At 36.6% G+C, this 15,149-nt stretch overlaps 1 protein-coding gene and 1 long non-coding RNA gene across 4 annotated transcripts in view; both read right to left on the bottom strand.

Moving 5' to 3' along the window:
• Positions 1-1,697: 1,697 nt before the first annotated feature.
• Positions 1,698-9,960, bottom strand: LOC139940675 (uncharacterized). The gene is made up of 6 exons (XR_011786487.1): positions 9,881-9,960; positions 9,030-9,144; positions 7,731-7,827; positions 6,823-6,930; positions 5,493-5,617; positions 1,698-4,344 (listed from the first exon to the last, which is right to left on the bottom strand). It is a non-coding gene; the product is annotated as an uncharacterized lncRNA (long non-coding RNA).
• A 1,487-nt stretch (positions 9,961-11,447) lies between these two features.
• The window catches only part of LOC139940638 (protein NDRG1-like), a 46,298-nt gene continuing 42,596 nt past the window's right edge, over positions 11,448-15,149 (bottom strand). For all 3 annotated transcript variants that reach the window (XM_071936987.1, XM_071936988.1, XM_071936989.1), the window contains exon 13: positions 11,448-14,833. In XM_071936987.1, the coding sequence (XP_071793088.1) occupies positions 14,673-14,833 (161 nt within the window). In that variant the 3' untranslated portion in view covers positions 11,448-14,672. The remainder of the gene's footprint in view (positions 14,834-15,149) is intronic.

The following is a 15,149-nucleotide window of genomic DNA, read 5'->3' as shown; positions in this document are numbered from 1 at the left end:
CAAGTCGGCCACTGGGTTGGGCTGGATGGGATGAGGGCTTGGGATGATGGTAGGAGTGATGGGGTTGGGTTGGACTTGTGATGAGAACTTGGAGCGATAGGCAAAGCTGGTTGGGATGAGGGCTTAGGGTAATGGTTCGGGTGATGGACTCGGCTGGTTGGGATGAGGACTTAGGGTGATGGTTTAAGTGATGGACTGGGCTGGTTGGGATGAGGGCTTAGGGTAATGGTTCAGGTGATGGACTCGGCTGGTTGGGATGAGGACTTAGGGTGATGGTTTAAGGGATGGGCTGGGCTGGTTGGGATGAGGACTTGGGGTAATGGTTTGGGTGATGGACTCGGCTGGTTTGAATGAGGACTTAGGGTGATGGTTTGGGTGATGGACTTGGCTGGTTGGGATGAGGACTTGGGGTGATGGTTTGGGTGATGGGCTGGGCTGGTTGGGATGAGGACTTTAGGGTGATGGTTTAAGTGATGGACTGGGCTGGTTGGGATGAGGACTTAGGGTGATGGTTTGGGTGATGATCTCGGCTGGTTGGGATGAGGACTTAGGGTGATTGTTTGGGTGATGGACTTGGCTGGTTGGGATGAGCACCTGGGGTGATTGTTTAAGTGATGGGCTGGGCTGGTTGGGATGAGGACTTGGGGTGATGGTTTGGGTGATGGACTCGGCTGGTTGGGATGAGGACTTAGGGTGATGGTTTGAGTGATGGACTCGGCTGGTTGGGATGAGGGCTTAGGGTGATAGTTTAAGTGATAAACTGGAAGATTTGGGATGAGGACTTAGGGTGATAGGCTGGGCTATTTGAGATGGGGACTTTGGAGTTGGTTTGGGATGAGGACGTGGGGCGATGGGATGGACTCATTGAGATGGGAGGTTGGTTTGGGATGAGGCTTAGGGACGATGGGATGGACTCGTTGAGATGGGTGCTTAGGGGGATGGGATGTAATCTTTGAGATGGGGGATTTAAAGTGGCAGTATTATTAATTTTAAAGGTTTATTTTTTTTTAAGCCATCGATTACTTTTTCTTATTAGGGTATTAAAGGTATTTTAATAGTGGTTATTTTGAATCAAAGATTTAGTATTTACTTCTTTCAAATTGAGTTTAAAGGGGTTGAACTTATTTTTAAATATTGGAAGTGTTTATTTTAAGGTATGATGAAAAGGTAGGGTCTTTTTTGGTGGGTTAAAGGTGTGACAAAGGTTTAGTAATCATTTCTTACAATTTGAGTTTAAAGGGATGGAATTCTTTTTTAAATATTGAAATGTTTTATTTTATGGTACAATTTAAAGGTTGGGTCTTTTTTGGGTGGTTTAAAGGTGTGACAAAGGTTTAGTAATAATTTCTTTCAAGTTGAGTTTAAAGGAGTGGAAATTTGTTTAAATATTGAAATGGTTTATTTTAAAGTACTTTTTAAAGGTAAGGTCTTTTTGGGTGGCTTAAAGGTGTGATAAAGGTTTAGTAATAATTTCTGTCAAATTGAGTTTAAAGGTGTGAAACTTTTTTTATTAATTATATTTAAATGGTTTATTTTAAGGTGTGATTTAAAGGTAATTTAAAGGTATAACATCACTGAATGGGACCAGTCCATTTTTAAGCGGGTGGATTTTTTCACTCAAGTTTCTTTACGTCTAGGATCAAATAACTTTAATAATTGTAACCATAATACATAACTTGTACAATAGAGCACGTAAAATAATGGAAGGAGAGATATTTCTTGCTACATTTATAGAATAATTTTATTTGACAACTCCAAATAATAAGATACAAACCATTAATATATTCACTTACGGCTAATACTTTCATAACTTTGAATCTTTAAGATTGATATTTTTACACTATTTTGCTCAGTTTTATTTAAGACTTATTTCAATTGTCTTATTTGATAATATGTATATGAACCCTTTAAAGGCAGTGAACACAGTTGGTAATTTATCAAAATATATTTTACCATAAAACCTTATTTGGTTATGAGCAAACAAAGAACTGTTGATAGTATAAAATACCATGAGAAATGGCTCCTCTGAAGTAACATAGATTTTGAGAACGAGGTAGTTTCTCACTCCAATAATTAAAAAAACCTCTGGCCAGAAGCCTCTTATTATCTGGAAGCACACCATTTTGTACATCAATGGTGTTTTTTCTTTCATCATTTTCTGGCAACTTCAATCATCAATTGAATCAAAATTTTCATAGACAGGTTCAGTGCCTTTAAAATTATTTGCACTATGCAAGCAGTTTTAGTAATTAAATCCAATTTCAAATACACACAATGTGTTCTTTGCTTGTAAATGGTGAGCTTACTTTTTACAATAAACATTCCTGAGAGGTAAGATTGCATCAGGGATTTATTTAACACCAATTAAACTGCCTTAAAGGCAGTGGACACTATTGGTAATTACTCAAAATAATTTTTAGCATAAAACCTTACTTGGTGACGAGTAATGGGGAGAGGTTGATAGTATAAATCTTTGTGAGAAATGACTCCCTCTGAAGTGACATAATTTTCGAGAAAGAAGTAATTTTCAATGAATTTGATTTCGAGACCTCAGATTTAGACTTTGAGGTCTTGAAATCAACCATCTAAATGCACACAACTTCATGTGAAAAGGGTGTTTTTTCTTACCTCGCAAATTAGATGACCAATTGAGCTTAAGTTTTCACAGGTTTGTTATTTAATGCATATGTTGAGATACACCAAGTGAGAAGACTGGTCTTTGACAATTACCAATAGTGTCCAGTGTCTTTAAATCTTACAATTAAAGTCAAAAGTTGTTTATCCATGATTACTTGATGTTTTAAATGCCTGAACCACATTTTATGTTTCCACTTTAGAATGCTCTCTGGAGCCTTTAAGATTGTAGTGCTATTAAAATGGACTGAAAACAAATTGACCTGGCCCTCCTCTGGTGATATCAATTTACTCAAGAACCATAATGTTTACTTTATTCTTAAAGGAACGTTACAGAATCGGTAAGAAGAAAAAAATTGTAAAGATCACAGATTTACATAAAACTTCAATGGTCTAATGATGATGATAGTAGAAAATATTCCTTTGAAATATTTCTGTCTGAAATGTCATACTATTTTGATGAGAATTATAAAATCTAATTTCGCATTTTGAGTTTATCGCTCAGTAAGCGTTTTATTAATTTTTATTTGGGCATTGATGCAATGCAAAATTTGTAATCGTTTTTTCACTATTCTCTTGTGACCCTGATGGCTGATCGTTTCCAAACTTCTACAGGTGTATATGGTGGAGTATATGGTGAATTACATAAACTGTTTTGTCAGCAAAGACCAATTCTGTAATATTCCTTTAACTAAGCTGTCTTATATCTTACAAATAAAGTCAACAAGTTGTTTATCCACAATTACTTGATGTTTTAAATGCCTTAACAATATTTTATGTTTCCAGTATAGATTGCTCCCCTAAAAACCCTGGAGCATTTAAGGTTGTAGTGCTATGAAAAGCTACTGAAAACAAATTGACCTTGGCCCAATTTCATAGCGCTGCTTAGCGGCCAATTTTGAGCTTACTGTGTGATTTCCATTTCATAGCGCTGCTAACCATAAGCACACGCAAAGTGTCCTTACTTTCTGGTGCTTACCGCACAAAATTAAATGACGTCAGAATGCAAGTCCATGGTAAGCGCGCAATATGGCCGCCCAATTTCTCTGCCGACCTGTGAAATACGCTTGTACCTTGGCAAAATTTTCTGCTACCGTTAAGCAGCGCTATGAAATTGCCCAGGCCCTCCTCTGGTGGTATCAGTTTACTCAAGAACCATAAATGTTTACTTGACTTCTTAAACAAAGTTTGTTTTATTTACAATTTTTTTTTTGAAAGACGAGAGTTCGGTAAACTCTTGTTCTTCAGCATCACATCTCAAAAATATTCATTACAAACTATTAATTAGTGTAACACAAAACTCTAATGTTTTATTTTGCATTTTGATCTTCAACTACACAACTCATCCATATCTGTACCATACAACCAACTTTTATAATTCACCATATAGGTGGTATGCTTTCAGGAGTGTGCTAATTATCTATATAAATAAAGGGTGTTGTTAATCAAAAACATGTTTCCTATTTTTTAAATCTGTAATTAATCTGAAGGGACGAACCACTCAAAATGGGTTGGACTGGTGTCCGCATAAACTCCCCATCAATGTTGTGGCATGTGTGGTTTTCTGTTTGTATAAGTGCTGCAAAAACAGACCACTTTTTGTGGTTAGTGAAAAACACCCACAGGGATTTTACATATACCTCCGTTCTGTTGTTTGACACTTAGTGGGCACTGTTGAAGGTCTTGAGAATCGTCAGGTAGATGACACACCTTCAAAATACAAACAAATAAAATCAACAACACATAAGATCAAACAAATTCTGATTCTATCTAGCAATAATCCACAAAGGAAACTTACAGAGTAAATTTGTCATAATTTTGGGTTGAACAAAGACAAATTTGCTAGAGCGCAACTTAACAAAACCCTGTGCACCATCAACTGATCAATCTAGTCCTAATTGGCTGTCTTCATAATCCAGACTACCAGTGTAGTTTGTACAAATCAGGCTCGCCAATATGTTTTGATATGGTGGAAATCATAAATTCAAATAATCTTAAATCCTTTCTTTGTCCCTCAGTTACCCGTCCCCAACCCCAACTGTGTGAGTCAAACGCCCTGAAATTGTCCCTTGGTTGCCCTTCCCCAAGAAGCCCAAATCCTTGAGTCTTGCACTGCCACTTCCAGTATGGTAAACTTGTAATACATGTAAGTTTGGGTTGAACGAAGACAAATTGACTAGAGCAGAAAAGCCCTATGTTGGCAGTCTCCACACACTCAAGACTACCAGTCGAGTTCCTACTTATCAGTCTTGCCGGTGTTTTTGATACAGTGGAAATCATAAATTCAAATGCTCTGAAATCCTTTCTTTGTCCCTCAGTTACCCTTCCCCAACCCCAACTCTGTGAGTCTAGCACTGCCACTTCCAGTCGGTTAAAAGCAGTGGACATTATTAGTAATTACTCAAAATAATTATAAGCATCGAACCTTACTTGGTAACGAGTGATGGGGGAAGGTTGGTGGTATAAAATATTGTGAGAAACGACTCCCTCTGAAGTGACAGTTTTTGAGAAAGAAGTAATTTTCCAAGGATTTGATTTCGAGACCTCAGAATTAGAGTGTGAGGTCTCGAAATAAACCATCTAAAAGCACACAACTTCTTGTGGCAAGGGTGTTTTTTCTTTCATTACTATTTTGCAACTTCGACGACCAATTGAGCGCAAATTTTCACAGGTTTGTAATTTTATGCATAATTATGTTGAGATACACCAAATGAGAAGACTGGTCTTTGACAATTACCAATAGTGTCCAGTGTCTTTAAATTACCAAGGGGAAACATAGAAATTTGTTTGTATCAAGGAAACTAGGGTAAATTTAAGAGGACTTGACAACTGCTTCAATGTTCAGGAGTTTGCCTTACCTTTTATCAAGGAGAGAGAAGTTTAATTTCCAGACTTGTTGTACATGAGGAAGCTCATTAACTGCAGGTCTCAGATACCTCCTTGGTTGTTGATGAGTAGATCTCTTTGGAGATGACAACCATCACTGTGTCGTGCAAACAAACAACACAATCATGTTTAAGTACACTTTACAAAATATTAATGAATAATTAATGCATAATGGAACACAAATGTAATTTGAGATCATCCTTTTCCCCATCATTAATCAATGGTCACTCTCACCATGGAGGAAGAAAATCACTCTAACCATTAATTCTTTGAACACATCAGTGTGAGAGTAAAACAAATATTATATTGCAATAACATTATATTGTTTATTTGAGATATTCACATGAAAGAACCAAAATCAAGTTCTTTACATCCAATATATAACTAAAGGAAAGGGGAGAACAGAATATTGAATTCAAGGAGTATTCACCAAGCTATCACTGTGTCCTTGTTTCTGCCCAAAGCAAGATAGATTAGTGTTTAATGAGGGGAAGTCAACCTAATAGATGGTCAATTGGTCATCCTGTTGGTTTGACCTTGTTCCAGGTCAGCAATGTACTGTTTAGCACACTGTGGACATAAACCAATGTTTACATTTGGAGTATAAAGCCTAATAACCCTCATGAGGCTAGGGAGTGGGGAAGTGGGAAATGACATTCCAGAGAATTATTCACCAATTAAAAAGGTCTGGGCTTGAATGGAAATCAGGGTTGAAAATCATGGAGGTCAGTCATTGGTCTGGAGACTCTTGTTTTCATCTAGGTGTTTAGAGAGAATTGCAATTCCCTTAAAGTCAATGGACATAGTTGGTTATTACTAAAAAATAATTATTGGCATAAAACCTTGCTTGGTAACGAGTAATGGGGAGCTGTCCATAGTGGTAGTTTTCGAAAAAGAAGTAACTTTCATCAAATTTCATTTGAGACCTCAGTATTAGATTTTGAAAGCACACAACTTCATGTGACAAGGGTGTTTTCTTTAATTATTATCTCGCAACTTTGACGACCAATTGAGCTCAAATTTTCATAGGTTTGTTATTTTCTGCATATGTTGAGATACACCAAGTGAGAAGAGATGTCTTTGAAAATTACCAATAGTGTCCAGTGCCTTTAAGGCATGGGTGAAAGAGAAATATTTCTTTGAATTAAAGCTAAATCCTGCTCTTCACTGAGATTTCACGGTGGTTTAGATTTTTTATACCAGGAAAAAATATACACTTCAAATCATGCTCATAGCCTATTATTATCAAAATATCCCAAATCATCTGTCTATCCATTTCAAATTGATGCTTTATAAATTTACCTGTTGATGGGGAAGACATCGTTGAGTCCTTAGCTGGGCTGTATTCCCACCAAGCATCTACTTCTGGAGAGGTAGACTTCATATGACAATGGTGTGTCTGTAGCTAGCCTAAATTGGAATAAAATATAAACAATATTTGGTGAAAGGGAAACTACTGATTAGGTTTATAAGGTGTTTAAAAAAAGAGAACAACTAAGCTCGAGGATTTTTCAAAAGGGAAACATTATGTGAGCTTTCAAAGCACTGATGGGGGAAGCAAAGCATGGTGGCGTAAACTTGCTGCCAAACCATACCAGAAATAATAATAATAATAATAATAACAAATGATTATATAGCGCGTTTCACAATAACCTTCTCAATGCGCTTGACATTAGTCCCCTGGTCATTAGGCCAATAGCATCACCTTTAGAAACACAGATGCAAGCGCCCCCTCAATGCTAGTGTTCTTGGTTCTTTTACATGTGTTACAAACAAACAAGACCTACAGCTGTATGCACCTTCCAGAGGATGAAGCAGATGTGTCCATCTCTTCAAAGAGACACAAGTGCCACAACACCCAGTGGAAGTGGTTAAAATCAACAATGAATGTTTAAAACTCTCTGGCAAAATCTCAAGTAAAAAGCAGTGGACACTATTGGTAAGTACTCAAAATAATTATTTGCATAAACCCTCACTTGGTAACGAGTATTGGGGAGTGGTTGATAGTATACAAATATTGAGTGGCTGAGAGTGGAATGGGAGGAATATTATAGCAAGGTAAAACTTGGACTGTTCCATTTCACGGGCGACCAATTGAGCTCATTCACAGGTCTGTTATTTTATGCATATGTTGAGATACACAAAGTGAGAAGACTGGTCTTTGACAAATACTTATAGTGTCCAGTGTCTCTAAAGGTTTATAAATTTACCTGCAATGGAGAAGACATCATTGAATCTTGAAGCTTGGCTGCATTCCAATCATGTATCTTCTTCTGGAGAGGTAGACTTCATCTGTCAATAGAGTGTCTGCAGATGGGAACAAAATATAAGCAACATTCTGTGAAAGGGTGTGTTGTTGTTTTGCTTTAGTTGCAGAAACGAAAGAGAGCACCATAAAGGGAATCTCAAAACACTTGCTAGACAGCTTGTGGTACCAAACACTACACGTTTCTAAGATGACATCATTTTCCCCTGGGGGTGTGTAAATTGTTTTGTGGGGTTTCAGTGACGATACCACTCTATTGGGGGTGGATCTCTGTGTACTTAAACATTGGTGCAGGTTTTCTTTAACATTTTACAATTACAATTTAATGTACATTTGTCACGAAAAAAGGAAATCTACCAATTTCATGGCAACTGTTTTGTCCCACAACTAATTAATTATGAGAAATTGACACGCTATTACTATTTAATGTACATTTGTCACGAAAAAAGGAAATCTACCAATTTCCTGGCAACTGTTTTGTCCCACAACTAATTAATTATGAGAAATTGACACGCTGTTACTATTGTGTTGTGGCTGGGTGGTTAAGACCACCGAGTTCAAACTCTGGTGTTTCTGATCAGCAGAGTGTAGGTTCGAATCCTCAGCCGTGACACTTGTGTCCTTAAGCAAGACATTTAACCATTGCTTCGTCCATCGGTTGGGATGTAAAGCCGTTGGCCCGTGTGTTGTGTAACACAGTAAAAGAACCCAGTGCACTTATCGAAAAGCGAAGGGGTTCGCCCCGGTGTTCCTGTGGCTGCTGTATGCCCCATAGCACCTTATAAGGTGCTAAATAATATGGTCTCAGAATTCATCACTGCAATTACCTATCGTTCTGAAAGTTTGTATATACTCAGCGCCTTGAGTACCTTGTTTGGTAGATACGTGCGCTATATAAAACTTTGATATTATTATTATTCGACATGGGAGGTAAAGCTTACAGCCAAGGTTAAGCAAATTCAAGGGAAATTAAATTTCCTACAATTTCTCAGAAGAGATAAAATAACTAAAGCATTTATTGTCTTTGCACGGTTAAGTCATGATTTCATTGTGACAAGCAGTCTAAAACATAGCAATAATTTTTTCAAAATATTTCAGAATGACCAGCGATAAGAAGTTGAATCCGGGAATAAACCTAGTTGGTCGTGTTACATATTTTCCTCAGAGACTACTATCATTAAACTGGATGACTGGATGTCCAATATCTTTTGATGTATCTCAAAATGCTTGTTCATCTATTTACCTTCTGTTGGTGCAGTCATCATTGAATCTTCAAGTTGAAGCTGGGCTGTATTCCCATCATGCATCTACCTCTGAAGAGGTTGACTTCATCAGTCAATGGTGTGTCTGCAGCTAACCTAAATGTAAAGACAATAAAAACAATTATATAAAAGGGAATATCTACCAATGAAGTCTTCAAGGCGCTTGAACAAAGAGCAAAACCAAGATAAACTGATCGACTTTTGTTGAAGAGATTGAAAAAAAAACATAAATTGAAGCGAGTGATCCGGAACCAGTGACTGTTATTTATTGTTAATTTTTATGGACCCGAACGGAAAAGTTTCCGTATGGCGCCACCACTTTTTCATTCGATATGAAATAATATAGGAAGTTATTTACTTGATTGATGTATCCCTTTTTGTAAAAATGAGTGAAAAAGTGGTGGCGCCATACGGAAACTTTTCCTAGAGAAGCTTTGGAAAAGTTTCCGTATGGCGCCACCACTTTTTCATTCGAAATAAAATAATATAGTATCTAATTTACCTGATTGATATATCCCTTTTTGTAAAAATGAGTGAAAAAGTGGTGGCGCCATACGGAAAGTTATCCGAAGCTTTATACCCAGGATACGAAGTGACTTGGGTCCGAAGTGACCGAAATCGCAGTGCAACGGAGGCTTGTGTGTCCTACTACCAACCACGTGCCGGGGTTCGGACGCACTTCCCCGGCAGCGTGCTCCCCGGCACCCGCTCAACAAGTTCGGAGTTGGAATTGACATCGGGGGTCAAAGTTACCCCTCACGTATCTTCAAATTCTTAATAAGAAAACTTATAACATAAAACCAGCATTATCACAATCAAATAAGCAACTCACCATTACAGTTTTATGGAAGTTGTGTCCTCAGAATTCGGTAAAAACTTGAATTGTTTGAGAACAAGCCACAGCAACTTTTGACGCAGTCAGTATGTATTTAAAAATGGCGGCTAGCCTTGTGTCATGTGATCTTGCAAGGGGGCCGGGCTTTCACAAACAACTAATAAATTTGCATAACAAAAGCAAAGTGTTCTCATTGGACAACACATTATTGGTCACCGACGGTTTGGGGTCATGAGTTTTTATCAGAGGAGGGGTGGGGGTCGAGGGGGTCGGATCTAGAGTTTGATAGCATCTGCAAGTAGCACACCTCAAACGCAAATTTTGATGAATATTATAATTGTATCGTTTGTTAAATGGGTATTATTAATGGGAATAACAGTGTGGGGAGTGGGTCTTCACTGTGTGGTATTAATGCCCTTTGTTGGTGGCTTGCTGCTGTTAAGGACCTTTACCTTTGGCTTGGTCAATCAACAGCAGCCATCCACAACTCTGGACACAATCTCAAAAAGCCCGTAAGCACAGCAAACATGCTAAGCACAAAAACAAAAACAAACTGTTGCTTCAACAAAAGTACAAATACATTTACCATTGCAGCAACTGGTACCCTGGTTTATTCTTGCTTTGTCAAGAAATTTGCTAACAGAATTTTCTGCTTAACAGCTTCCTGAAATTGAGCCCAAGGCCTGCCCAATGATTGCGTGCTTAGCAGAAATGAGAAGGGATATACCTGGCAACTTTATACTTGATGGGCCTACATGGTATTGAGGCTGGGAACCTTATTCTAAATTTCAGTAAGCATATATTTGTTGTGCTCAAACCCAGGCCATTGCCACGCAGTAAAGACCAGCTCCCCACACCTCATTTCTAATTGAAGGGGCTAGCTACCTCACTCATCGGTACCAATACAACAGACTAGACCAACTTACAATTCAAAAGTTGGAATGATGAAAATAGTTTTTTATTAATTTTTGTTTTAGATGCATTCAATAGATCGGTTCATTTAACAAACTACATTTATTCATAGCAATTATAACTACATTAATCTCTTAGAATAACCACAATGTCCCATAATACAATATTTGTCAACCAACAATTCTACAGTCATTTGTCTTGTCCATATTGAAAGATGTACTTTACAAGTATGGTCATCTCTGTTAAACTCAATATTATTAACAAACAAGCAACTTGGTTAATTAATCAGTTTTTAATAAACATTCATTGAATTTAAAACAAACAAACCTGTATTTCGTTATTATTTTTTGTGGTTATCTTTTTTGTATTTTTTCACAACTTACAACAACTTTTGAGATTTATGTTACAAAATCTGTAAAAACCATCTATTCCTTTGCAGATTGGACAAATAAAAGTTAAACATAATTGTCTTTGAAAATATTTTACTATTTAAACTATTAGAAAATGGCAAATATTTAAAGAAGACATCCAAGAAGATGTTTTAGGAGATGGGGTTATTTATTAGTATCGATATCTAAGATATTTTTGAACATCAAATGGTGAGGTGGCAGACCTATTACTAGCTAATTCTTAGAAAAAGCAAAGTGTGTGAATTACTTCCCTGAGATCTGTGGGAAAAGCACAGGCATATTATGGGTTTGGAATCGACCCAACAACCTTTGGTATGGATGTTAAAATAAATCTTTACCATCGTGCAATAATCTTGGTTCCAACTCTTGTGTATCTGATTGTTGTATAATCTATTACACTTTTACGTTGGTACAATTTACAAAGAACAACTCAAACGTCTGGAGAATAACATAATTTCTTATCTCATATCTTACCCTCTTATCTTCCAAAGAAACATAAGTGACTGAATACCAGTCTATTTGGGTTTAGTTGATAAATGGGTCTTTGTATGAATAATCAACTTCAGTTAATGGCATGTATTCACGTGTAGAGAATTCCAGCAACATATACAAACAGTGTTCCATTTTGACATGAAATCAAATGTTTAAAGGTTTGAAGTTAAACAATTTCTCTAATTTCTCAAACAATTTCTGACCAAATCATTAAGTTCCCTATAAATCCGAGTTAAAGATACCAAGCTAAGCATTAAATTAAATGCTCAGCAGAATTCTATCACACAATCAAGTGCAATAAGCCTCTTCAAAGCAAGTGACATTTTAAAAACAAATCTAAGATAATAACTAATGAAATCATAACCATACAGTGAATTTGCCTTTCGGGTTAAAACATTATACAAAGCTAAAGATAAATTCATCATAAACATACCTTTAAGAAATTCCATTGACAATTTTAGTCAATTGGGAAAAAAAGGTGCGCAAACTTGTTTAAGTGTTGAGCCATATGGACTCTTTGTTAAACATGCACAGATAAGTACAGTACAATCGGCTCGCAAATAATCTCATGTAATGCTAGACTTGTGGACAAGTCATTAAAGGTAACCTTGTATAGTTTTTCGGAGACTATTTACGGCTTGACAAGGATTGCTTGATAATACTTGTTGGACTCTGTGGAAACCTGAATTTTAAATCCCACTCAGTGTTTGTAATAATTCAGGAGGCCGGATGGCTGAAGATTGAACTTGAATATGCTTTTATTGCTGTATCTCATTTACTAAGACAGTTAAGTGTGTATCGCCTTAAAACACGGCCGCCTGCATACAACATTTACTTGTTACACACGGCCTCGTGAGGGCGCTCTTCTAATAACAAGCTGTATTACAACAGTGTTGTCTTGAAGTTAGTACATTTCTACTTTGCTTTGCACACAACGTAAAGTTCTACATATAAAATGTGCTTCTTAAACACCAATAACAACATGTGCGTAGAGAAAAATCAATCCAACTCATACCTTTATAATTTCTACAGTACAAAGCAATAAATGACAATTTGGGTGATCTAATATTAGCTAAATAAAACTGGCTTGAGCAACACAGAGCATGGGTTTCTGCCTGGTAGGGTTTTAACACACAGAGGTATGGAGCAACGAGGTTCGTTAAGTTGACCCATTAGTAATTTACCATGTACATGACTGACCAATTTCACTTCAAACTGCTAAACGTCTACAAAGATATATGTTTGCTAGAATCCATCACTGTACCTTTTCGCTGTTGATACATACAATTTAAACACAATGTAATAAAAACAAATTCAGAAAACGAAATTTCAGAAGAATTGTACTCGATGACACTTAGTTTTGAACTAAGCCTACTTGCAACTCTGAGTGGTTTGACCATTGGGCTATTATTGCATCATCGGTATATTGCCATGAACTGTTTCTCACATTTCAGATAAAAATTTAAAAATAAAAATAAAACCAATTCACTATGAATTATTTTTCACTTGTTTTCCTGCAATTTGTCTTTAGGAAACTTCAGATTTTAAAAACAACCATCAGAATACTTCACAGTACAACAAATTATATTGTTCAAAATATTTCATTTCTGTCTTCCTTAAGACATAGTGTACTTTTAAAGTTTGTATTTATTTTGTTTCACAATAAAACTTCCAATGTAAATAGAACTTTCTTTTTGTTATTTCATAAAACTATTTGTAAACTATATAATTTGGCAATGAGATGTAATAATTCATTTTTTTTTTAAGGAACATGAAGCTACGATGAATACATTTTCAATCGCTTACACGACAACAAAACCTAAAACACTCAAGGAATGTCAAATCAGAACACGTGCAGGATCGGCACAAAATGGTTGGCAAAACAGACAAATAAATGGACTAAAATTGAAATAACAGAAATATGGTAACATCAAAACGATGAAGTGAAATAGAAAGAATTGTCTATGTGAAACTTAAAATCAAGCAACACATCTAACACAACAGGACCAAACTCTTTTCTGGACAGTGACGAGAAATGAATCCAGAATCATTATTCAAATCAAAGATTGAATTGTAATATGATTAGGTTCAATCCATGATGAGAGTTGCAATTCTGGTTTACCAGTTATGACAACCTCCTCATTTTTTACACCAACAATAAAGATGTTTCAAGATACTGTTTTGGTATTCTACCAGGCTGTTTGTAGACTCATTTAGAGAGTATTTACATAAGTGCATAGTCTCTTAAAGGGAAGGTACACATTTGGTAAAAACTCAAAACAAATATTAACTTAGAAACTGACTTGGTAACGGGCATTGGAGAGCTTTTGATGGTATAAAACATTGTGAGAAACAACTCCCTCTGAAGTAACATAGTTTTTGAGAAAGAGGTAATTTTTCACTAAAATATTAAAAGACTTCCAGCTAGAAGTCTTTTATTCCTATCTGAAAGCAAACAAATTTGTCCAACAAGGGTGTTTGTTCTTTCATCATTTTCTCGCAACTTCGATGAACAATTGAGCCCAAGTTTTCACAGGCTTGTTATTTTATGCCTATGATGGGATACACCAAGTGAGAACACTGGTCTTTGACAATTACCAAACATGTACACTGCCTTTAAAGATGGCGCTGATGAATTTTGGGAAAATACAAACTCCTTGAGCCCTTTTCTTGATGTATGATTTGATTATCTTGAAGACATTGCTCCTGTTGTGTGATGTGGCAGCTCAGGCAAACCAACTCTTCATAATATGCATAAACAAAATAGGGTTGAGGTAAACATATAAAGTACGAACCAAAATTCTTTCAAATGCCACTTTGTATAAATTGAAAATGCCAGACTCTTACTTTATCTTAAATTGTTCATTTTTGTTTATTTTGTGGACAAGTTGCTTTTGACACTTTATAGATGTCCACATGGTACCCGGCATTCAATCAAACGAAACAGGGTTTGGCTTTGTTTTGATTGGATGGCTTCACTTTGCCGCCGCAGCGGTCTCATGATCAGCTGACTTCAAGTGATGATCCGCGTGGGGCTGGTCCATTTCAGACATACTCATGCTGTGGGATCGCTTCTCTTTAGGGGTTTCACCGAGGGATGCTGCTCGGCCTAAACGGGTCAGCGGGAGCGACGGTACTGCATGCAACACAAACACAAAACAAAGCACTCTTTTTAATGAAGAATATGAAGCGCACTACAGCACTATATGATAATACTGCAATTAATGTTCAATGATCATTCCGTACTATTATCTGGATGCAAGCATTTCCAATTCAAAGTTTTGCAACCTCCTACCTTTCACCAAACCTCCCCACAGCAAGAACAGATCAAGCAATTCTAAATCAGCATGAACAATACTTTAGTACCACTTTAAGAAACCAAGTAGTTTTTAAAGCATTAGGAATATTGAGATGATTTTATCAACTGACAGGCTATTTTGATATACACTTGT

The sequence above is a fragment of the Asterias amurensis genome, chromosome 8 (genome assembly GCF_032118995.1).
Source record: "Asterias amurensis chromosome 8, ASM3211899v1".
NCBI lineage: Eukaryota > Metazoa > Echinodermata > Asteroidea > Forcipulatida > Asteriidae > Asterias > Asterias amurensis.
The sequence above is the reverse complement of the archived record's forward strand: the minus strand, read 5'-3'. Positions and strand labels throughout refer to the sequence as shown.